This window comes from Narcine bancroftii, chromosome 4 (genome assembly GCF_036971445.1).
Source record: "Narcine bancroftii isolate sNarBan1 chromosome 4, sNarBan1.hap1, whole genome shotgun sequence".
Lineage (NCBI taxonomy): Eukaryota > Metazoa > Chordata > Chondrichthyes > Torpediniformes > Narcinidae > Narcine > Narcine bancroftii.
The window spans coordinates 225,425,552-225,451,155 of record NC_091472.1 but is presented as its reverse complement, the minus strand read 5'-3'; the positions used below and the strand labels follow the sequence as shown (position 1 = coordinate 225,451,155).

The window sequence follows — 25,604 nt, the reverse complement described above, 5'->3', positions numbered from 1 at the left end:
AAGCTGCAGGTTGAGGAATTCGTAGGTTACACATGCATTCTGTGATGGTTTTGATGTGAATGGGGTGGTGCAATGTTTCTGACTACACTTCAGAGTGCTCATACTTGTCCACTTTGTGTTAGACTGATACCCATAACAATGTGTGCGTGTACATTTATGCGGGCGTACGCGCGCAGACACGCAGACACACACACACACACACACACGCACACACACACAGTCCCCCATTTACAACCTATGTGAATTACAGCCATCCGTACATATGACCACATTTAAAAAAAAGTAAATAAATATATAAATATAAAAATTACACTTTTGGGGTGAAAGTAGGGGCTATCTATACAAAATAGAGCCTATGGCTGGGGTGGCCAACCTCTCGCGAGAGCTGGCCTTGATGGCTGTGACTGCCATGATGTTTTTCTTTGAATACTTTATTTAAAATTTTAAAAACCATGATACATAAAGTTAAAAAAAAATACAAAATATAGATTTGTAAAATGTTACAAGCCCAAAGGACCCCAAAACCCAGCAGCAATAGACATTCACAAAGACAAGTGGTTTTTTAAAACAAAAGTTATTTTAAAACAACTTTAAAGATGAAAACAGAATCAAACTTTAACTTATCTCCATACTTAACTAACCCAAATTAACCCCCTTCTAATTCTAAGCACACTTGTATGTAATGTGTGTGCAAATTTAAGAAAAGTTCTTTGGCTCACAGTTCAATCTCACTTCTCCTTCTTCCAAGTTCTCTGGTTGCAGGCAATTCTTATACTGTGCACAGAATTAAACATGTATAAAGTTCACCGGCTTTGGTGCTCAAAAGGTAAATGTTTACCATTCAAGAAGGTTCTTGTAGGGTTTGCAGAGAGAGATTTGTTGTTCTAGGATTTCCACAACTGAGGTACCACCATTAGTCACCTCAATGTCTCGCTGATGAAATTTGCCCCATCAGGGTTTTCCAGATGATAACCTCTTTCTTTCAGGCTGCCACAGAGTTCCTTTCTGTTCCGCTTATTCCAAGAGAAACTTCAGACAGATAGCACTTCCAGCCATCCACTGCTTTGAAACTTTGTTTCCAATCAGCTCTTCCTGGCTTGTTTCAGCCGTTTTCAGTGTCTCACACACACACACACAAGCTGAGAGGGCTTCTCTTCTCTCCCTCTCTCTCTCCAACTGCCAACTGCCAGAAAGCCCATGTGACTCTCTCACTTGCAAAAACCCCCATCTTCTTCAACAAACCACAGGATGTCTTCTCCTTGTTCAAGATGTTGTCTTAAGTAAACAAATCCCAGGAGTGACCTTTCTGTGAGCACTTTGCAGAAAGGTACTTGTAGCCAGTTTGTCTCCTCCAAAACAATGGTCTTTCATTTTATGATATCAGTTCAATTAGCACCTACTTGTGAAATGTGCATCACATTCTCCAGAGATCCTGCAATGTTATTGAAAATGAATTCTTCAGTCTTTCAAATAAGATCTCTTTTAAAATGTGTGTATGTATGTAACCCACTAATCTTACAAAAATCCTCCTAATTATTTATCATCCATTACAAAATATACATGACATATTTTCCCCTTACTCAGTAAACCCTCCCCCTTTATATGCCCCTTACCTAAAACCACCCTAAACTCCCCCCTAACTACCACATGATGTATTTGATGAATGATAAAATGGATACAGCGAATTTCCGATTTACATTCATTTTGAAATATGTCCGATCAGTCAGAATGGAACACAGTCTTAAATTGAGGACACAGTACTCTCCAAAATATTTGGGATAAAGACACTTTTTTCCTTTATTTGCCCTGTGCTCCACAGTTTTTAATTTGAAACCAGACAATTCACATGTGATTAAAGTGCACATTCCCGATTTTATTCAAGGTTATTTGCATACATTTTGATTTGACAATGTAGAGATTACAGCACTTTTTATACATTGTCCCCTCATTTCAGGGACCAGAATGTTTGGGACATTTGGCTTTACAGGTGTTTGTGACTACTCAGGTATGTTTAATTGCTTTATTGGTGCAGATATAAGAGAGTCTGTAGTTGCTATTTTCAACATGAGGACCAGAGTTGAGCCAATGAAAGTCAAAGAAGCCATTATGAGGCTGAAAAACAAGAATAAAACAGTAAGAGACATCACCCAAACCTTAGGATTATCAAAATCAACAGTTTGGAACATCAGAAAGAAGAAGGAGCGTACTGATGAGCTCAGTAATCACAAAGGAAGAGGTATTCCAAGGAAGACCTCCACTGCTGATAACAGAAGAATGAAAACAAGTTCCCAAACCTATGTCTGACAGATCAGAAACTCTCTTTAGGAAGCAGGTGTGGATACGTCAATGATTACTGTCCGCAGAAGAATTCATGAACAGAAATAGAGGCTACACTGCAAGCTTCACATCTTTCACAAGAAAATGGTCAATGTTTCTTTTCCTTTCTAAACCCTTTCTTTTTCTCCCACTGACGCTGGCTGCTTGACTCACTGACTTCACATTCCAGCTGTTTCAAGCTAATTGATCCTTGACATTTCTGTTCTATCCCCTTATATCTTGATTCATCTAGTATTCGAAAATCTATTGAAACTAAGCAGGTCACGCAGCATCGTGACCTGTTGGGCTTATCCAGCACTTTTGTGTATTACACTACATTCACAGTGTCTGCAGACTTTCCTGTTTAACAGACACATATTGATCTCTTTTCTGAATACAATCAAGGATTGCACCTCCACAGCTCTCTGGATGAGAGAATTCCAAAGATTCACCATCCTTCGAGCAAAGAAATTTCTCTTTACTTTGGTCCTAAATGTCCTACCTCTAATTTTCAGGTCATGACTATTCTGCTATGGGAGTAATTTATCTGATATCTTCCTTGTCCATTCTAGACATATTGCAAAGTTTCAATCATTCTTTTGAACTTCAGAGAACAGAGGTCCATTCCACTTGTTCTCTTCTCATACCACTCCTACCATCCCAGGAACCAGTTGGGTGAATCAGAATTTATTGATATGAACATGTCATGAATTTCATTGTTTTGTGGCAGACTTACAGGTGCAAAATTGCCATACATTACTTTAAAAAAAAATTAGTGCAAAGAGAAAATGAGGTACTTTCTAATGGCAGAGGGGAAGAAGCTGGGTGTTCATCTTCAAGCTCCTATACCTCCTTCCTGAAGGTAACAGTCAGAAGAGGGCAAATGGAAATTCAAAAATGTATACCATTGGAAAAGATTACTTATAATTTAAGGAATCAACCTGAAAATTTTTATATGATTTGGAAACTATATATGGATTTCATCAATAAGAGTCCATCCATGTCGTCCATAACACCTGCTCCTCCCAATTAATATGTACAGGATAGAATAATATGTTAGGAATATGTGAGCAGTGAATGATAATAAATTCAGGTATTTTTCTTTTTTCTCTCTTTTTACTTTGGGGAAGAGGAGGGAGGGGATAAAAGAAAAAAATATATATTTAATTTTGTATAATTTTTATTAAATTGTTTTGTTTTATGATTATATGATGAAGAAGTGGTGGACTAGCCTCGCCAAACGAACCCAGCTCAGCGCGGACATTGGAGACTTCAGGGGTTTTTATGAGGCTCTAAAGGCTATGTACGGCCCCTCACCCCAAGTCCGAAGCCCGTTGCACAGCTCAGACAGCAAAGTCCTCCTCAGCGACAAGATCTCCATCCTCAATCAATGGTCAGAACACTTCCAATCTCTTTTCAGTGCCAACCGCTCAGTCCAAGAATCCGCCCTGCTCCAGCTCCCTCAACAGCCCTTAAGGCTAGAGCTGGATGAGGTCCTCACCTGGGAAGAGACATATAAGGCAATTGAACAACTGAAAAGTGGCAAAGCAGCAGGTATGGATGGAATCCCCCCAGAGGTCTGGAAGGCTGGCGGCAAAACTCTGCATGTCAAACTGCATGAGTTTTTCAAGCTCTGCTGGGACCAAGGAAAGCTGCCTCAGGACCTTCGTGATGCCATCATCATCACTCTGTACAAAAACAAAGGCGAGAAATCAGACTGCTCAAACTACAGGGGAATCACGCTGCTCTCCACTGCAAGCAAAAATCTTCGCTAGGATTCTCCTAAATAGAATAATACCTAGTGTCGCCGAAAATGTTCTCCCAGAATCACAGTGCGGCTTTCGTGCAAACAGAGGAACTACTGACATGGTCTTTGTCCTCAGACAGCTCCAAGAAAAGTGCAGAGAACAAAAAAAAGGACTCTACATCACCTTTGTTGACCTCACCAAAGCCTTCGACACCGTGAGTAGGAAAGGGCTTTGGCAAATACTAGAGCGCCTCGGATGCCCCCCAAAGTTCCTCAACATGGTTATCCAACTGCACGAAAACCAACAAGGTTGGGTCAGATACAGCAATGAGCTCTCTGAACCCTTCTCCATTAACAATGGCGTGAAGCAAGGCTGCGTTCTTGCACCAACCCTCTTTTCAATCTTCTTCAGCATGATGCTGAAACAAGCCATAAAAGACCTCAACAATGAAGACGCTGTTTACATCCGGTACCTCACGGATGGCAGTCTCTTCAATCTGAGGCGCCTGCAAGCTCACACCAAAACACAAGAGCAACTTGTCCGTGACCTACTCTTTGCAGACGATGCCACTTTAGTTGCCCATTCAGAGCCAGCTCTTCAGCGCTTGACGTCCTGTTTTGCGGAAACTGCCAAAATATTTGGCCTGGAAGTCAGCCTGAAGAAAACTGAGGTCCTCCATCAGCCAGCTCCCCACCACGGCTACCAGCCCCCCCACACCTCCATCGGGCACACAAAACTCAAAACGGTCAACCAGTTTACCTATCTCAACTGCACCATTTCATCGGATGCAAGGATCGACAACGAGAAAGACAACAGATTCGCCAAGGCAAATAGCGCCTTTGGAAGACTACACAAAAGAGTCTGGAAAAACAACCAACTGAAAAACCTCACAAAGGTTAGCGTATACAGAGCTGTTGTCATGCCCACACTCCTGTTCGGCTCCAAATCATGGGTCCTCTACCGGCATCACCTAGAACGCTTCCACCAGCGTTGTCTCCGCTCTATCCTCAACATTCATTGGAGCGACTACATCTCCAACATCGAAGTACTCGAGATGGTCGAGGCCGACAGCATCGAATCCACGCTGCTGAAGATCAAACTGCGCTGGGTAGGTCACGTCTCCAGAATGGAGGACCATCGCATTCCCAAGATCGTGTTAAATGGCGAGCTCTCCACTGGCCACCGAGACAGAGGTCCACCAAAGAAGAGGTATAAGGACTGCCTAAAGAAATCTCTTGGTGACTGCCACATTGACCACCGCCAGTGGGCTGATATCGCCTCAAACCGTGGATCTTGGCGCCTCACAGTTCGGTGGGCAGCAACTTCCTTTGAAGAAGACCGCAGAGCCCACCTCACTGACAAAAAACAAAGGAGAAAAAACCCAACACCCAACCCCAACCAACCAATTTTCCCTTGCAACCGCTGCAACCGTGTCTGCCTGTCCCACAGCGGACTTGTCAGCGACAAATGAGCCTGCAGCTGACATGGACATTACCCCTCCATAAATCATCGTCCGCGAAGCCAAGCCAAAGACTATATATATGAATTGATGCAAATGAAAAAAATAATTAATTGGCAACGGCCTGGGTGGTGAGGATAGAGGCTGCTTTCTTGACTCTGCCTCCTGTAGATGTCCTCCATGGAGTGAAGGCTGATGTCCATGATGGCACTGGCCAAGTTCATGACTCTTTGTAGTCTTTTCCTGTTCTGTGTATTGGCACCTCTATACCAAACAGTGATGCAACTACTCAGAATACTCTCTACAGTATACCTGTAGATATGTGAAAGAGGTTTTGGTGACATACCAAATCTCCTCAAACTCCTCACAAAGTATAGCCACTGGCAAAACTTATTCAAGATTGCATGAACATGGAGGCCCCAGGATAAACATCAGAGATTATGTCACCCAGGAATTTGAAGTTCTTAACCCTTTTCACTGTTGACCCCTCGATGAGGACTGGTTCATGTTCTCCTATTTCCCCCTCCTGAAGTCCACAATGAGTTCTTTAATTTTGCTAATGTTGAATGCAAGGTTCCATCAGGAAAGAGGTACAGGTGCACAAGACTCACACCACCAAGTTCAGGAACAGCTGCTACCCCTCCACCATCAGATTTCTCAACGACAAACTCAATCAGGGACTCAGTTAAGGACTCTTACTTTTGCACTTTATTTTTTTCTCTCTGTATTGCACAATTTGTTTACATTTATTTATTTGTTTATATGTGTACGTTGAGTCAGTTTACACACTGCCAGTAAGTGATAATTCTGCCCGCCCGCAGGAAAAAGAATCTCAGGATTGTATGCGATGTCATGTATGTATTCTGACAATAAATCTGGTTGTTGCTGTGACATCACTCAACCAGCTGATCTATCTCATTCCTGTACGCTTCCTCATTGCAATCTGTGATTCAACAGACGATTGTGGTGTTATCGGCAAATTTGTAGATGGCATTTAAATTGTACCTAGTGTCAGAATTCAGAATCAGGATTTGTTGTCATGAACAAGTCATGAAATTTGGTGGTTTGCAGCAACATCACAGAGCAAACAAAAATATTATAACTGTCTTATGACCTTACTATTTAAAAAAACAATAATAATGCATGAAAAGTAAGGCAGTGTCTTTGGTTCATTGTCTATTCAGGAATCTGATGGCAGCGGGGAAGAAGCTGTCCTTGTAGGGGGAATAGGTTTGATGGGTTCAAATGGTAAGAAGTCCTGGGCATGTGTTAGTAGAAAACAGTGATCTTTATTTACACGTGGGGGACTTTGCAACAGGGAACACTCACACACACACGGACTAAGCAACTGCACACAAATCATACACATTGGATGCTGGTTAATCATTGATAAATTGCTGATAATCGCAGCGTCCAAGTGTGAAAACAGTACCCACCACCCTTCTCTCACTAGCAGTCACAGCACACCGAGTATCTGAAAGTTACAAATCTGGTTACAATCTACAATGGATGAGACACTACAGTCTCCCTGGGTGCATGCCACAAATAGCATACATCTCTAGCATCGCCCACAGCTCACAGTCGGTCTTCCGGCATTCCCTGTGGCCCGCAACCTGAAGAAGAGCTCAGTGATGTCTCAAGGGAACAAAGAGCGTGATTTGCTCCACTTGATGGGCTTTATGCTGCAGCTGGCGAGAGAAACTGGCCTACTGCACCCACGTGACCAAGGATAACAAATTCCATGGCAGCCTCACCTGTGGGTGGATCTAATCTTGAATAGCATGGGGAAATTACTTCAATCTGCCTTAGAGGAAGCACATATTTGGACCAGTTTCCCGTCCACCCTGTTGGATCATCCTCCGGATAACTCCTAACCACACAGTCATGGGTGTAAAGTGAGTAAAGTAGTGGGATAAGCACACATCCTTGAAGTGCACCTCTGTTGTTTGGTGGTGAGGAGGAGACGTTGATTCCAATTTATACCAACTGATGAAAAAAATCAAGGATCCAATTGCAGAGGGATATGCAGAAGCCCGGGTTTGAGGGTATGAGGTGTTGAAAGCTGAGATGCAGTCGATGAAAAGTAGCCTGATGTCTAGGTGAGTCAAGGCTGAGAGCAGAGCTAGTGAGATTGCATCTGCTGTGGAGCGATTGTGGTGGTCGGCGAATTGCTGTGAGTCCAGATTTTTACTTGGGTATGAGCTGCACACCCTCTAAACTAACCACTTTTGAACAAATTTAGGATTAAAGCAAGATAATGGATGGGATAAACTGAAGAGAAGGTGTGCCTCAGAAGAGACCCTTGGAGAAGTTCAGTGACAAAACTAATAAGGAAGCAAAAGAAAAGAGAGTTAGTGATAGCAAAGATGATGCAAACAGAGCTGGTCCAGTGAAATGATTAAGAGTTACTGTAATTCACTGAGGGTAGAAGGAAAGCATGAAAATCCTGGTTTTATTTATGAAATTTAAAAAAATCATAGAGCAGGTCATTCCCTTCTCCCTCTCTCTCCCATCATCAGGAAAGAGGTATAGATGCCACAAGAGTCGCACCACCATGTTCAGGAACAGCTGCTCCCCCTCCACCATCAGACTCCTCAACAACAAACTCAATCAGGGACTCGTTTAAGGAGTCTTACTTGTGCACTTTATTGATTTGTTTGTTTACATTTATTTGTTTGCATGTATACATTGAATATAGTATTTTTGCACTATAAGAATTACCAAGTGGTAAATCTGCCTCGCCTGCAGGAAAAAGAATCTGATGTTTGTATGTGATGTTAAGTATGTACTCTGACAATATATCTGAAATCTCTCTCTCTCCCCCTCTCTTTGTATATTCTGGCCTGACGGGCATAGTACCCAGCATTTCATTTCCTTTCTTCCACTCATTGCCCTCTCCCCACCTTGTCTGCCACTTGGACTGACCCATTTTTCTCAATTTCCGGTTCTGTTGAATGATTCTGATCCTGAAAAGTTCTGTCTGTTTCTTTCCATGGTTGCTGCCCGACCTTTTGAGTTTCCCCCCCCAACATTTTATGTGTCTATCTCTGAAAAAAAAATCCTGTTCACAGGCCATTTCTCATTTTACCTGAACCTCTGATCTCATAAAACTCATTAGGGAGTCAGAGTTTTACAGCATGGGGACAGGCCCCTCGGCAGAACTTGCAGATTAAGTTGTTCACTTCAGCCCTGTCCCATTTGCTGGTGTTCAATCACTATTCCACTCTAAATGTCATAATTATACCCACCTCTATCACTTCCGTTGGCAGCTCCTTCCAAGAGACTTTTACAAAGGGTTCAACACCAGGGTACACAATGACCGGATGGCTCATCACCTGTAATATTGTAATTGTACGCACCTCTGCCACTTTGTCTGGAATTCATTCCATCCGCTGTGTGGAAAAAGTTGCAACTTTTAAATACTTCCCCACTCACTTTCAATCTATGTCCTCTAGTTCTAGTAAATCCTCAATAATGTTGGAGGAACTCAGCAGGTCACGCAGCATCCATATGAGGCAAAGACGTAACTATATGTTTCAGGCCTCAGCTCTTCTTCAAAGCAAGCATCCTCCTGTGGATGCTGCATGACCTGCTGAGTTTCTCCAGCATTTTTGTATATTTACTAAAATCAAAGCATCTGCAGACTTTCTTGTTTCATTTCTATAGTTCTTTATCTTGTAAAAAGACTGTGACCATTCACTTTATCTATACCCATGATTTTACAAACCTCTTTCAGTTCCTTCCTGGCCTCCTGGGTGAAAAGTATCTTTTATCCATCGTCTCTTTTTAAGTTGGTGGTGTAACGTTCTCATGAATCCTTTCTACCTTTTCCTACTTGATGACATCTTTCCTGCCCAAACCCTGCAGCCACGTCTCACCAGCGTCCTGTACAGCTGAAGGGTACTGTCCCAGCTCCAGTAGTCATTGCATCAGTAGTAATGAACGCTCACCTCCGCCAAGGAACTGTTGACCTACCTGGGCCCCTGCACACCTGTCATCCACGGCCAGCTGAACCTCCCGTTGCTCGCCGCGACCGATTGGCGGATGGTGCGCATGCGCGGTCCAGTCGCCGGGAAAGAGGCGTGGGGAGTTGGGCTGGTGTCGAGCGGTCGCAGTTCAGCGGGAGGCAGAGGGAGTGACGGAGCTGCTGCTGTCCACCCGGAACCTGGCGTCGCCTGCTTCAGCCCGGCTCATGGAGAACTTGTCCTCTGACGTGATCGCGGCACCGGCTTGAGGGGGTGTGGTGGGCCGGGCCGGGTCCGAGTCCCGCCGTTGCGGGAGGAATGGCTACCGCCGAGCGGTTATACGAGCTTTGGATGCTGTACTGCGCCAAGGTGAGCAAAGCGGGGCGGTTGGGGATCCGAGTCGGCGGGGGGTGGAGGTTCCGGGAATGACGCCCGAGGCCCGCATCTCAGGCCCGGGAGGAGGAGGAGGAGGAGTGGGAATGGGGCGGGACAACGACACCAGGGCAGTGGGTCATTGGGGCTCGGCTACTGGCCAGGGCAACAGTGTGTTTATCTCGACGCATCACCTTGGTTGGATGCTGTTTACTTTCTGAATGTCAAGCGAGTAAGCAGTCTGTTCTTGTGTTTGTGTCCATTTATTGTTCTGCTTATATTTTGAGTTGGAACCTGAATCAGTATAGAATAATGAACACTAAGAGAGGTCATAATTCCTGACTTGAAATAACTCCCCAATTGGTCTCAGTTCCCTGTTGTTTCACCATGACCAAATTTCCCGCAGTAAATTATTACAGAATTTTGTCTTCCACATTATTGAAGAATCCAGAAAGGTTGTTGTAACTTGCTGTACAACATGTGTGGATTCTTTTCACAGTTATTTTAAACCTGCAATGTTTGATGAGGAATGCTGCCACTGGCAAGAGTTTCTTTTTTATATACTGTCAAAACAAATGAATGTTTTGAACATGTCCATCAGATTTCTCAACCCTCTGTTTTAAGAATGCATCAGTGATTCCAGTGTAACTAAAATGGGGAAAAAAAGTCTAGAAATACTCAACAGGTTGGTCAACATTTGTAACAAGAGAAGTCTCTTGACATGAAACGAAATGCTGTTTTTGTTTTGACAGATACTGTATCAGGTGATAGAACTCTAGGTTCATTACAGCACAGAAACAGGCTGTTCGGCTCTTCTAGTCATTGCTGAACTATTATTCTGTCCAGTGCAACTACCTGAACCATACCCCTCCCATGTACCCATCCAAATTATTCTTAAATCTCAAAGTTAAGCTTGCATTCACCAATTCAGTTGGCAGCTCATTCCATGCTCCCACCACTCTGTGTGAAGAAGTTCCCACTAATTTTCCCTTTAAACCTTTCCCCTACACCCTCACTCATGTCCTCTAGTTTTCCTTCTTTGGCTTGGCTTCGCGGACGAAGATTTATGGAGGGGGTAAAAAAGTCCACGTCAGCTGCAGGCTCGTTTGTGTCTGACCAGTCCGATGCGGGACAGGCAGACACGATTGCAGCGGTTGCAAGGGAAAATTGGTTGGTTGGGGTTGGGTGTTGGGTTTTTCCTCCTTTGCCTTTTGTCAGTGAGGTGGGCTCTGCGGTCTTCTTCAAAGGAGGCTGCTGCCCGCCAAACTGTGAGGCGCCAAGATGCACGGTTTGAGGCGTTATCAGCCCACTGGCGGTGGTCAATGTGGCAGGCACCAAGAGATTTCTTTAGGCAGTCCTTGTACCTTTTCTTTGGTGCACCTCTGTCACGGTGGCCAGTGGAGAGCTCGCCATATAATACGATCTTGGGAAGGCGATGGTCCTCCATTCTGGAGACGTGACCCATCCAGCGCAGCTGGATCTTCAGCAGCGTGGACTCGATGCTGTCGACCTCTGCCATCTCGAGTACCTCGACGTTAGGGGTGTGAGCGCTCCAATGGATGTTGAGGATGGAGCGGAGACAACGCTGGTGGAAGCGTTCTAGGAGCCGTAGGTGGTGCCGGTAGAGGACCCATGATTCGGAGCCGAACAGGAGTGTGGGTATGACAACGGCTCTGTATACGCTTATCTTTGTGAGGTTTTTCAGTTGGTTGTTTTTCCAGACTCTTTTGTGTAGTCTTCCAAAGGCGCTATTTGCCTTGGCGAGTCTGTTGTCTATCTCATTGTCGATCCTTGCATCTGATGAAATGGTGCAGCCGAGATAGGTAAACTGGTTGACCGTTTTGAGTTTTGTGTGCCCGATGGAGATGTGGGATGTGCAGAGAACAAAACAAAGGACTCTACATCACCTTTGTTGACCTCACCAAAGCCTTCGACACCGTGAGCAGGAAAGGGCTTTGGCAAATACTAGAGCGCATCGGATGTCCCCCAAAGTTCCTCAACATGATTATCCAACTGCACGAAAACCAACAAGGTCGGGTCAGATACAGCAATGAGCTCTCTGAACCCTTCTCCATTAACAATGGCGTGAAGCAAGGCTGTGTTCTGGCACCAACCCTCTTTTCAATCTTCTTCAGCATGATGCTGAACCAAGCCATGAAAGACCCCAACAATGAAGACGCTGTTTACATCCGGTACCGCACGGATGGCAGTCTCTTCAATCTGAGGCGCCTGCAAGCTCACACCAAGACACAAGAGAAACTTGTCCGTGAACTACTCTTTGCAGATGATGCCGCTTTAGTTGCCCATTCAGAGCCAGCTCTTCAGCGCTTGACGTCCTGCTTTGCGGAAACTGCCAAAATGTTTGGCCTGGAAGTCAGCCTGAAGAAAACTGAGGTCCTCCATCAGCCAGCTCCCCACCATGACTACCAGCCCCCCCACATCTCCTCTAGTTTTAATCTCAGTGGAAATGTATGCTTTCATTTTATTGATCTCTACCCATCATAATTTTGTATACCTCTATCAAATCTCCCCTCATTCTTCTACGCTTCAGGGAATAATCTTTTTAACCTTTCCCTGTAACAGTTCTTTATGTTCTGGCAAAATCCTTGTAAATCTCTTCTGCACTTTTTCAATCTCATCAATGTCTTGTATAACTCACCATAACATCCCAACACCTATACTCAGTACTTTGATTTATGAAGACCAACGTGACAAAAACACTCTTTATCTACCCGTGACACCTCTTTCAGGGAATTGTGTATCTGTATTACCAGATTCCTCTGTTCTACTGCACTCCTCAATTCCCTGTTTTCTGTGTGGCTCCATTATTGTCACGTAATACTACATTTAGAATGTAACATAAAATTCTTCAACTTTTGCCTACCGTAAGGCAGACAGAAAGTTGCCACTTTGTTCAGCGCCTCTCATAGAAACCCACAGCACGTGGTGTTCCCAGGTGGTCTCCCCTACAAGTACTGACCAGTCCTGAGCCTGTTTCGATTCCGAGATTGGACTGCTTATGAAACCAGGTGCCACTGAACCTTATTAAAGTTCATGTAGTCATGGCCTTTCCCAGTAAGTAACCTCCTTGAAAACTTCTGTAAGATCAGTTACACATGACCTACCAGGCACAAAGCCATGTTGACTATCTCTAATCAGTCTCTGTCTATCCAAATTCTTGTATATCTGATCTTTGAGAACACCCTCCAATAGCTTACTAATGTCAGGCTCACTGGCCCATAATTTCTTGGATTATTTTCAGAGCTGTTTTTGAACAACTGAGCCACCCTCCAATCCTATAGCATCTCACCCATGGCTAAGGATGTACTAAATGTATCTGCCAGGGCCGCTGCAGTTTCTACACTGGCCTCCCTTAAGGTCCAAGAGAATGCCTTGTCAGGCCCTGAGGATTTATTCCCCATTATTGCACTTCCTCCTCCAATATGCATTGGTTCCATGACCTCACTGCTTGTTTGGCTCGCTTTCATAGACTTTCTGCCAGTTTCCTGAGTGGGAAAAAAAAATTCAAGATCTCCATCACTTTTGGCTCCATACAAAGCCAACCACTCTGATCTTCAAAAGGACCAATTTTGTCCCTTAATATTTTTTTTTGGTCTATATATACTTGTAGATTCCCTTAGGAGTATCTGTCACCTTGTTGACCAAAGCAACCTCATCTTTTGGCCCTCCTGATTTCTTACATTTTTTCTTTTATTTTTATACTCCTCAAGCCCCTCATTGCTCCTTTTTGCCGCTGATGTCTGCTATACACCTCTCTTCTTAACTAGTGCATGATGCTGTGCATTTGTCATTTTAAAAAATTTTAAATTCCTAATAAAAATTTTTTTAACTTGTGGAAGTAAAATCCCTTTTGTACTGTTTTTGAAAATCTTTCGCTCTTGTTCCAGTTGGCATTTGAACTAATTTTATAAAAGTTCAGACTAATTTTCAAATCTGCCTTGATTTATAATGCCAAGGCTCTCATCAGAATTTTAACAGCTCTTTGAACTTGACTTGAAAGATGTAAGCATGTGTCGTATATCCTTTTCTCCTCATCCCTGCACCTCTTTAAAATAGCATCATTTAGATTATTTTGCCTCTTTTCCTTAGAATCAGTTTGTACTTCATGACATGAAAGATTTCTTCCATCCACGTCACCAGTCTGTTTATATCCTGTCATTTCACTTTTCAATAGCAAGATTTCAAACTTTTATATCACTTAGAAAACTTGCATTTGTGCCTCGTGACCAAAACGTTAATATAAATCAGAAAAGCAATAGTTCCAACACTGATGCCCCCAAGAATGTCACAAATATTCGATGAGAAGGCCAAGGAGTAGAATTGATTAGATTTGCAAAGCCCAAGAATGTGGAATAGATATTGTATTTTCCAGTTGTGAGTCAACAAAATTAGCAGAAATACAGCAAAAGCAGGTTAATCCATCTGAGCCTTGACCAAGCCTTGCACCCCATTCATGCCCTTGTGTGAATTGGTCACTCTTCATTATTAACCAATCCACTCCGTAATTAACCCCCATCGTATCTGAGTTTCAGTCACGGTGGTGCTGCCTTCTGTTCACGTGTTACAAGGGGACAAACAATGTCCAGGAAGAAAGACATTGAATGCAGAAATTGAAAGAATTGCAACCATGTGATTGTACACTTTTCTGATATCTAAATTTACATTTTCTGTTGTGAGTTGACAGATGAGCTCTGACAGCAGCAGCTAATTTTCACTTTTCTGCTTCTGATCCTGATGCATTAGTTCTGTATTTGTGTTGGTGTTGATTGAGGCTCAGGTATGATGCCTTCCCACAATCTGAACCAGCCATCAAATCATTCGATGAACCAATGAAGAAAGGATACAAGGTGAAAGGAACTGCGAGGGTTTGCGGAAATATACTCAGCCTGTCTTTGAACAGAAGAATGGGCACATCCACAGTTAAGCTTCAACATTGCTGAGGCTGGTTTACATTTGGTAACGCTAACTCTGGGTGGATGGACAAAATCTTAAAACAAACACGTGTATTTGGAGCAAAATTATTGCTCATTTTGTCTTCACAAGCAATAGGTGTAAAAGTGGATGCATTTTGTTACCCCATTGGTTTTGTCTAAATTCTCAGTTTTTGATTCTAGTAGCTTTAGTTGTTTGTAGATACTTCTCATCTTTTTAATTCCATAAATTATTTTGAAAATATATGATGACCTTAAATCAGTTGACAATATGTTGAATATTATTTAATCACAGACCTTGGTACTTGCTGGGGTCTGTGTGGTTGGAATGAATAGATCCATAATCAGATAGTACTTGAAATAATCTGTATAATCATCTATTGAATGGTGCCTTTGAAGTGGATGAGCTGTGGAGATGTGCTCATCCTTGAATTGCTATTGAACTGTGTTCATCCTGGAGAAGTGAAATACCTGCTTGTCTTTGCTTCATTTATGGTTTTCAGACTGCAGGCATGTAGCGGCACAATCGAGGAATTTTGCCAATACACGGGCTGTCTAAAAAGGAAGGTGCAGGAATTTTGAGTCCATTCCTGCACCTAACCTTTTGGAGGAAGCCTGCAGTGTAAATGGTACCAGAAAAATTAGTTGGCAGTTATCCATTCTATTGCACGTCCAACCACCGAGACGTGCACTCAGGTACTTACAGCCTTAAAAAAAAAGGAGCCCAATGTGAGTGAGCACATTCTGTTAATTTTTTTCTGTGTTTCCCCCCCCCCCACGCCGCAGACTAAAAACCATAATTGAGTCCAAATTAGAGGATTAGCACTGAATTTGAGGTTGTCCATTCTATGGGGTGGGTGGGGGGGGGGGGCGGGAAATGGACAAATCAATTTGAAAACAGAAAATAAAAGGCTCATTTATGAAATGTCTTTCACAGCCTAAATGAAACCACTTTTGTCATGTATGAATAAAGCAGCAAGTAAGAATTTTTGTGCATCTGTACATTGTACTATGTATATGATGATAAACACTCATTGAACATTGGACACTTTAGGAACATTTTCACTGGCCTAGCATTGTTCACTAATTATAGAGGTTTTAACCTGGCAGCGCTTTTATTCCGGAATTTAAATAATTTTGATTGAGCAGGTTTGCTGCATTCCAGTGTGAAACCTGTTCTTGATGAGGTGTAAAATTGCAGAGAGAAATATTGAGAAGGTTGGAGCAATGACACAGCCTTGAATGATCACAGTCTCCCCTGCAATTTAAAGCTGAATGAAATATGGTTGCAGTGAACTTTTAACACAGTTGTGTGTATTCTGTTTTAACATTAGAAAGGGAAAGTAATTCAAAATTCAATTACATTTGTTCTTAAAAGCAGATTAAAATAGATTAAAGCAAGTGCATTTCTTTAATATACTTAAGAAGTAAAATATTATAGGTTATTTAAAGCATTAATCCTGAGCAGATTCCACAGATTTTAGTCTTTTAAGGTTCTTCACTATCCCCTAAGTCTCTCCACATTGCTATTTGTGATAATTTTCACAAAAAAGGGGGCGCTACTGTAACGGCCGTGGTAGTGTGGACCTGGGAGTGGCAACACAGCGCCACACCCCAGGATCCTACTGCCCGCGGTCCAAATGCTGATTTTCCAGAACAGACTTGAATGGTCTGTTAAAGAAGCTAAAGATTTTTTTTTAAATCCTGGAACCAAGATGGTAGCACCTGTGCTGGGCTGCATACCACAAGGGGTGCAAATTCTTGGGGGGTGGTGGGGGGAGAGTTAGCAGACTGGCACAGGGCACCAGAAACGGGGAATATCCCCTGAGAGAAGCATTGGAACGATCCTACATGATGGTGACCACAGCAGCAGACTAGAGAGGGGGTCTAGTCACTGGAGGACCCACAGAGGATACAGGCTGTTGGCAACAGTGGTTGAAGGGCTCACACAGGCTGCAAACCAGGCATTAGTACCAATATTCAAGAGGATGCTGAGGGAAAGAATGGCTCCCGAAAGGCCTTGGGCACTGAATTCTTCCTGATCATAATGGAAGTTTGCATCTGGAGCTTGGGATGGAGATGGTTTGAACTGGATCTGTGTTCCTGGAGAGGCTGAGAGAGCACTAGAAGTGAATCCACAGACACTCAATGTCTCTGAAGGTACTCTCCTCTGCTTTTATTTCTCCTAATGTTTGGGGTGTTGTGCAATGTTCATGATGATTTTTTTGATTTGGGTAAGACAAAAGATGAAGTATATCATGTTATATTAGATTTTTAATGTATTCGGAAATTGATTAATGCTAGATTAGCGATGATTAATTATAATTTTATACATCAATTATATTTAACACCAGAGAAATTAGAAAAATTTGGTCTTAGTAAGTCAGATTGTTGTTTTCGTTGTGATCAGACGGCCAATACTTTTTTACATACAGTTTGGTTTTGTGATCGATTGCAACAGTTTTGGGAAGGTATTCAATCTATATTTAATAGTTTATATAATATCTATGTTGTATTAGATCCTGATATATTTTTATTAGGGAATATGCAATCATTAATTGACTTAGGCTTAAATGATTATCAGATTTCTTTTATCTATTTAGCCTTAGCGGTGGCCAAGAAATGTATAGCGCTTACTTGGAAAGACAGAAATATACTAACCTTAGATAGGTGGTATTTAGAGATGAAGTTTAATTATGGAAAAGATATCTTTTTCAATTCAAGATAAGATGCCTTTTTATAAGATGAAGTGGACTCCATTTGTTAAGTACATGCAATTAAGTTTGATTTAAATATGTTTTATGTGTGATATTTTAGATTTGATAACTTTTTTAATTAGTATTTTTACTTGTTATTTTTTTTGTTTGTGAGTTTTTTTTAAATATATAATAACTTTATTAATTCTTCACTCTTTATTTTGGGGGGAAGGGTGGGTTTTTTTATATATATAGATTTTTTTTTAGTGGCCATATATATGGGGGGGGTTAGACTGATTTAAGTTAGGTCATTGATGCTGTGTTGTAATAATTGCTTTATTTTTATTTTTCTTTAAATGTAATTTTTTTGTTTTATTCATGTGATAAAATCTTTAAATAAAGTTTTTAAAAAAAAGATTTTTAATGTATTATTAGCCTCAAGAACCTGGGTGGTAGATTTAGAATGGAGATCAGGAGGAGCTGCTTTTTAAAAGAGTGGTTAATACATGGAATTCACTGTGAAGGCTATCTCAGTGAATATATTTAAAGTAAGGTTGGATAGATTTTTATGTAGCCGGAGAATTGAAGGATATGGAAAAAGGGCAGGTAGGTGGAAACGAGCATATCATCAGATCAACCTTTATCTCTTAATGGCGGAGCAGGCTCAATGGGATGGCTCTATTTCATCTGTTCTTGTGTTATTACTGATACGTGACATTAAAAGGAACCTTAACATTTTCATGGTCAGATTGATCATGGTCTGTTCCTAGGTCAGTTGAGGATCATGGATGTTATAATTGGCCTTTGCACTCTTGTTTCACGGCTATGAACTTGAATTCTCTGTTCTTTGATGACCTTTTATTAGTTGTTTGCATGTGAATCTGTGAGCCAGATTGGGATGAGTATGATTGAGATACTTTTCATGATGAACCACTTACCAACATTCAAAAGTGATGTAGCCAGGCCAGTCTGAAATCCTTCAGGGAGAAAGTGCCTTAAGTAAACTTGGATTTTAAACTTCAATAAAAATTCATAATTTGTTTAGGCTGGTTTACATAGAAGTGAAATATTTGCATTGTATATATAATAGTGCTTTGATGTAAATGGAAGAAGTTTGTTCAGATCTAAGTAAAAGTCCAGAGAAGCCAGAAAGAACATTTTAAATGAGGCATTTTTTTTTCTGCTGTATGTTCCAAATACATGAAGAATTTGGCAAGAGGGTCCTTGTTTTTTTATGAAAGGAGCAATCCAGGCTTTAGGAAAATTTTCATAGACGAAAGAGCAATTTTAAGATGATAGGTCAAAACCTGGACTAATTGATTCTTTTATTTGTCATGTACATTAATGCACAATTTATTTATTTTTGTTTGCCCATAAAGGTACATAATGAAGTACCACTAGTCCAATGCCCCACCCAAGAAGAGAAAGAGGCAAAAAGTCCCTTCAGAGACACGGATCCAGCTACCTCCTCTGGTGCTACTGCCTTCTGCGCTCCCATGCCCACTAGCCACATAACTAAACTCGAGATGCAAGCATTCACATCACCCTCCTTGGCTCCTGTTCTAAATAGGAGGACTTGGGACCCTGCTCACCATCAGTAATCTCATGAACCCTGCTTCTGATACTTGGTTCCCACGAGCCACTCTCTAATAGGCCTCCAGCTTTCAAGCTCCTTGTTATTCAGCTGCTGTGGTCTCTTATCCTGACGATACTTCTCCCAGGCTTCTCCTGCTTGGCAGAGGGAGCGGAGGGGGGGGGGGGGGGAAGGGATCTCTTGCTCTGGTGCCTTGTGTTAATCTGCTCATCTCCCAGAGCCAACCCTTATGGTCTGGCCTATCAAACATGGGCGCCGACATCGTGAGTTCTCCACTATCTTGGGGTGGGGGTGGGGGTGGGTCGGGGGAAATCCCTCTGGGTCTGTTCTACAGGTGGTTTAAGCCTGTACAGGGCTCGCAGCCTAACTACCAGGCAATAGGACCCTGCAGAGAGATGCTGGAAGACTCGTCTCTCCTTGCATGTTTCTAGATACCTTGTCCGACAAAGCACAGGAGGTAATCCATGAGAATGGCACATCACCATACACTGAAATCTTCTTTCTTTTCAAATTTTTAATTGTTTTTTTAGATCTGATATTTGAACCTTATATCAAATGTACTTCATTTGATATAAAGTTCAAATAGAAATAAACTAAAATTACAGATAGTAAGCAACAGTAAACAAGATGCATATGATCCATGTTATTGATATTTAAAAATAAAGGAAAAAAATCTATAAAACAAATCTAATAACAAGGCTAGGAGTCAACTACTAATTTCAATACTAATTGTTCAAGAAATATAAAAGAGAAAAAGTAATTATAAAAAGAAAAAATAATTGAACTATAAAATTTGAACATAATTGAAAAAGGAACCTCAGAATTTTTTTAAACTCATTTTAGTAGTTGAGCACCTAATTTTCTCTAGTGAGAGGGATGCCATGGGAGGGACAACATCTTCCACTGCAGCAAAATAAGCCTTCTAGAAATCAGGGAACCAAAAGTCACAACATGGGATTGAGATGGAGTCAAAATTGAGTCCATTGGTCCACTCATTCCAAAATTAGCAATAAAAGGGCTCTGAGACAAATTTATATCAAGAATTAAAGATAATGTACTAAATGCATCTTTCCAGTATTACAAAGGGTGGGACCTATCCAAAACTTATATAAAGTCCCTTCCTGAGTTGTACACTTATCACATTTAGAGGATATTTTTGGGGTAAAATTCAGCTAATTGAATAGTGGGCCCTATGGACTTTAAATTGGAATAAGGAATGTCTATCACAGAGAGTGGGTGAATGTACAGTTTTCAAAATAGACTCCCATGTACCTTCAGCAAACATTTGTTAAGTCATGTTCCCCAATTAAATGTTGGATAAAGAACTATTGCTAAATCTTAGGAGGGGCGAAAGTTGTTCTTTCTGATTAGGTCTAAAATTATATACTTCCCAGATAAGATTAAAATCTAAGTCCTGGGAAAGCCTCGACGTAAGGAGTTTAAGAAGCTCCTAATCTGTAAATAGTGAAAAAAATGTTGATTAGGTAATTTAAATTTGGCAGAAAATTGCTCAAAAGATTCAAAGTTTTGGTCTGTATACAAGTCCAAGAAAGATTGGATATTTTCAATGGTCTAGGTTTGTTATTCAATGTCTTGAACTGAGGTTATTTAAAAAGAGGAATGCAAAATTAGACTAATTAATAAAAATCTATGATAACCAAAATGCTCTCTAAATTGGAACCAAATGCACAAAGTATGTCTAACTACCAAATTTGCAGTTAATTTGGAGAGAAAAAAAAGGCAAATTGAGATTTAAAAGAATATCTTTTAATGGATTTAATATCTAATCCATCTTGAGGCCCCTCAATATTCATTGTTGTATCCAAATAATGATATATCTTGTGTTGGCTGTCCAGTTAGGGTTAGGTAATACTAAGTCCCCATTTCTTTTGGTATTTTGAAGGAAGATTATTTTTCAAATGGGGATGCTTATTTTTCCAAATAAAAGAGGAAATAATGGAGTCTAATGAATCAAAAAATGATTTGGGAGCAAGTACTGGGGAAACCTATAAGGATATTCATCTTAATAACATTAACCCTCCCTATTAACGTCCTCAAAAGAGGAGACCATTGAGATAAGGATTTCTTAATATGATTCAATAAAGTAAGAAAAGTTGGTGATCTTTCTAGTAATACCTAAATAATTAAATTTGCTTTCATCAATTTTAAAAGGGAATGAGGAATCAAAAGAGCAGGAAGATCCCAAAGGGAATAATTCACTCTTCTGCAAATTTCAATTTTTAACCTGAGAATTGATTGAGAAATGATAAGGTCCTTGGAATAGAACATTCCGGATTGGATGTATATAGTAGACATGGAGGCTTGCTGAGAGAGACATTCTGATAGTCACTTTCCATTGTTCTTGCATGTTTTCTCTTTTCACATATTTTCAATTTTCCCTTTAAAAAGCTGCTGTTGAATTTGCATCTGTAGCTTTTTGTTAAAGTTATATTAACTTTATGGCCAGAAATCTCCTGGTTTTGAGATTTAATGCAACAAAGAGATCCCGGTGTAAATGGAGTAATAGCAGATTCTGGAGCACACGCAACCTGCTGGATTGTCTGTCCTGATGAAGGGTTCTGGCCCATATCAGTGGTGATTCTTATTTCTTCCACAGATACTTGTTGACGTGCTGAGTTTCTCCAGCAGATCGTGTTGCCAAAGAATCCTGGTGACCAGTTATAATGATGTGGAATTTCTCAAATGGATGGATGGAGCTACGGAATGTATATTGAAAGAAGTAAACTGAAATGAGTTGCATCACTTAATGTGGAAGAATATCTATGGTTTGATGTCCCAACCCACAGTTATTCTTCCATATTAATTTATGATCTATTGTCTAATTTAGAACCATAGCAAATGATAACACAGAAACAGGTCCTTCAGCTCATTTAGTCTTTGCAGAGCTATTATTCTGCCTGAACCCCTCCAAATTTAACCTGTATAAGAAATCACCATCCCATTAATGCAATCTATTCTGTAATAAGGTAGGGTTATTTTTATAAAATATGTTGAAAGAAAACTGCAGATGCTGGAATGTTGAGGAAAAACAGAAAATGGTCAGGCAGTATCTACGAAGAGAAATGCTTTGTTTCACCTTGAGGCTTCTTGACCTGAGATGCTAACCACGATTCTCTTTCTACACATGCTGCCTGACCTGCTGAGTGTTTCCTGCATTCTGCTGTTGTTGTAAATAATATTGGTGAGCAGACTAAAATTTTCCTGATGTGTTGTCATTGACAACATATTCTCACTGTTATAATGAGCTTTGAACATTAATCTTGGGTAGAATGATAATCCCGTGAAAGGTGACATTTCAGATTGAGAGGTGAGGATTTATAAGCAAATTTACTTTTTGATTTGCAGAGAGCTGGGAAATGGATTTCATTTCTTGGTTTGGGTGTACAATTAGCTGTAGCAGATGGCTTTGGTGGTGATAAACTGCTGGTGCTTCTGAAACCTTTTATCTGCTAAAATGAGGGGGCTGCTAGTTCTTTTTGATTAGTTGCTAAAAAGCTATTCACAAGTATTACAGTTTGCATTGAGGGATATTATTATACACTATTATTTTAACATTGCAAGTAGGTTTGGACTTTTAGAGGGTTCTCTAGACAGCATTTCACTTCACATCACATTTTATGTTACTGTGTATACAGCTATGTTTCCCATGTTGCAGGCGTGACAAAGCTGCTGCTTCGAAGGTTCTGATATTTAGTGATTTATTGGTGCACTCTCATATCTCCACACTTGGGAGTAGGGTCCCAAGTAACACTTTTGCAAACTTTTGGCTAAGGGGCCAGGAGTGTCATTGTTGCTTCACACTTTAGAATCTTTTTACTTGTCAGCACGATGAATGTACATCTTTGACATTTTATTTTTGAACTTGGATGTTTTGTCAAATAGTATGTGTTTTATTTGCAACTCCTTTCAATTTGCTGTTTCAATACTTTTACATCATGCTTATTTTTCAAGACGTGGTCAAGTAATGTTGAATATAATTTACAATGACTGTATTTTACAGCTTATAAGACCCCCATTTCAATGGGGAATATTTTTGAGTGTATTTACGGGTAAGCATTTAATGTTATTTAAATATGTAGCTACAGTATAGGAGAAAAAAAAGGACAAAACGAGCAACAAGAACCACAGGAAAAATCTTTTTAATGATAATACTACTGTAATTTACAAGAGAATAAAAGCAGCTTAGCTATAGCAGAAAAGATTTTATAAAAGTAAACTGCGACTGTTAGTCCCCACACTGGTCCCATTGCCTGCTCTTTCCTGGCAGCTTGTTGTTGGTCGGTCCCTGTGCTAGTCCCACTGCCCCATTCCAAGAAGGAAGTGGGACTAGTGCGGGGATTGATTAGTGGGCTGCTGGGAGAGTCTCCCGCCAGCAGCCCCCACACGGATCGCACTGCTCCATTCCCTCTGACAGCCCATCTCTGGCCCCCAACGTGATGCGAGTGAACTACGCAGCGGCGATGGTCACTGTCGGCATTATTCCATATTCACCCTAATTTCAACTTCTCCTACAAGACCCGGGGGGGAGGTGGATCTTGTATGTCGTCAAATACAGTAGTCTTTAGTTTCTTTGCACTCTGATTTCCTAGTGATAGAACTTGTTTGCAATTTTACCTGTCACCATATTGGAGAGGCACCCAAAAGGTGGCTAGACTACTTAATTTCACTGAACAAAGCTTTGGCATTCCATTCATTCAAAAGTGCACTGTTCTTGAATGAAACATTGTGAGAAAAAGCTGTTTATACCATTAGCTAGAAGCGAGTAAAGTACAAAATGAAGGGGAGTGGGACTGATGAGACTCCGAGAGCTTCTGGAGGCTTAGAGGGCTGAATAGGTTTCTTCTGTGTCATAAGAAAATATGCAAAGATATAATTAGACTTGTGCCTTGAAATCTCCAATTGTATGGATTGTAATTACATCAAAACTATAATTAAAAACAGCTTGAACTTGTGGGTCAGCAGAGGATTATGATGGAGAAATTTTAATGCAGCTGGTAATTTTGAGCTGACCAAACTCCTGGGCACTTGGGATTTGCTGGTATGGTGAGTTGGCGCAGCAGTGCAAAGTTTTAACTTTGCAAATGTTTTGTTTCAGCAGTTTTAATGTGTGAAACAAAAAACGTGCCATATTCTTGGTGGAGTCATCATTTTGTTCAGTAGTGCCTAAGGAACATGGGTCTTCACTTTAAACAGCTTCTCTTGATAGTTTTGCCAGAGTCATGGTAGTCCTTCAGCATAATAAAGTTGTATTGGTTTGACAGTGCCTTCTATCCTTTCAGTGCCTGCAGCAGCTGGGATCTTAAAATGGCAAGTTGTCATTTTCTCCAACGTGCATAACAAGTTGAAGATTCTGATCATTTATTTTCTTCCCTGTTTTAAAACTGGAACACAAAGGAAGCATCTTGAATGCTGGATGTCACTTTTAATTTAATGTGGAAATTGACAGCTGGTGGTTGAACCCAACAATGCGCTTAATATTTGCCCAATTGTTCCCATCAAACCATCATTCCCATAGATGAGAACATCTATTGGAGATGAGGCTTTTTTTTTAAACCTTCATTTGGGCATTCACTCCATTTCTTGTCTTTGGCATTAATCTTTGAGTTACGTTGTTGAAGGAGAATGTGTGGCCTATTACACAGGTGTTAGCTCTCTGAAGCATCCATTTACTTAGATCAATTCTCCTTCCTGACAGTCTTTTTCCAGTCTATCCAGTTCACCTTTTGAAAGTTATTGTTGGTCTGCTATCACAATTCTTCAGGCAGAATGTTCCTCCTTAGATGAAATAGCCAAATGTATTTTTTAAAAATAATCTATTTTTGGTTGACTTGCCTACAGTTTGTGCTCTCTGGTTCTTGTCCATAGAGCTGGAAGAAACAATTCCTTTCCCATTGAATTCTCCCCATCAAAATCCTGTAAAATTTTAAACATCTCTGCTAAATTAGTCTCTTAACCTGTTGAGTTTCTCCAGCATTTTGTTTTTATTTCAATCATGCTGTCTGCAGACTCTTGTGTTTTATTCTTCACCTCTTTACCTTCTTGGCTCTAAGGAGAATCTTGTGAACTTTTGTTAAATTCCCTTAATTGTTGCTATTTTTTATTGTGGGATATTAAGCCATGATTGTGAAAGTAGAATTAGAATTTAATGTCATGAAATTTGTTATTTTGTGGCAGCATTACAATGCATATAAACCACTTTACAGCAATAAATAAAGATAGTGCATGCTAAGTCAAAGGTAGTATCTTCGGTTCATTGATCATTCAGGAATCTGTTGGGTGCTGGTTTTCAGGCTCATGTACTTTTTTCTTGATGGATGCAGAGTAAAGAAGTCATGGCCTGGGTGGTGGGGGTCCTTGAGGATAGAGGCTGCCAGAAGCCTTACCCCTACCCACATGCAACACAGAGACTTGCGCCAGAGCTGCCTTGTCCACTTGGGACACATGTTTCGGAGTCCCAACCCACATCACCTCTGATCGAGGG

The 25,604-nt window shown here is 41.0% G+C and overlaps 1 protein-coding gene and 1 long non-coding RNA gene across 7 annotated transcripts in view; one reads left to right on the top strand and one right to left on the bottom strand.

Annotated features, from left to right (window-relative positions):
* Nucleotides 1-1,897: 1,897 nt before the first annotated feature.
* LOC138761649 (uncharacterized) lies at nucleotides 1,898-9,850 on the bottom strand. The gene is made up of 3 exons (XR_011356414.1): nucleotides 9,499-9,850; nucleotides 8,772-8,915; nucleotides 1,898-2,112 (listed from the first exon to the last, which is right to left on the bottom strand). It is a non-coding gene; the product is annotated as an uncharacterized lncRNA (long non-coding RNA).
* The window catches only part of nbeal1 (neurobeachin-like 1), a 353,839-nt gene continuing 337,824 nt past the window's right edge, over nucleotides 9,590-25,604 (top strand). For all 6 annotated transcript variants that reach the window (XR_011356411.1, XR_011356412.1, XM_069934130.1 and 3 more), the window contains exon 1: nucleotides 9,590-9,857. Coding sequence is in view for 4 of the 6 variants with exons in the window: in XM_069934130.1 (XP_069790231.1) it covers nucleotides 9,807-9,857 (51 nt within the window). In the remaining 2 variants the exon portion in view is untranslated. The remainder of the gene's footprint in view (nucleotides 9,858-25,604) is intronic.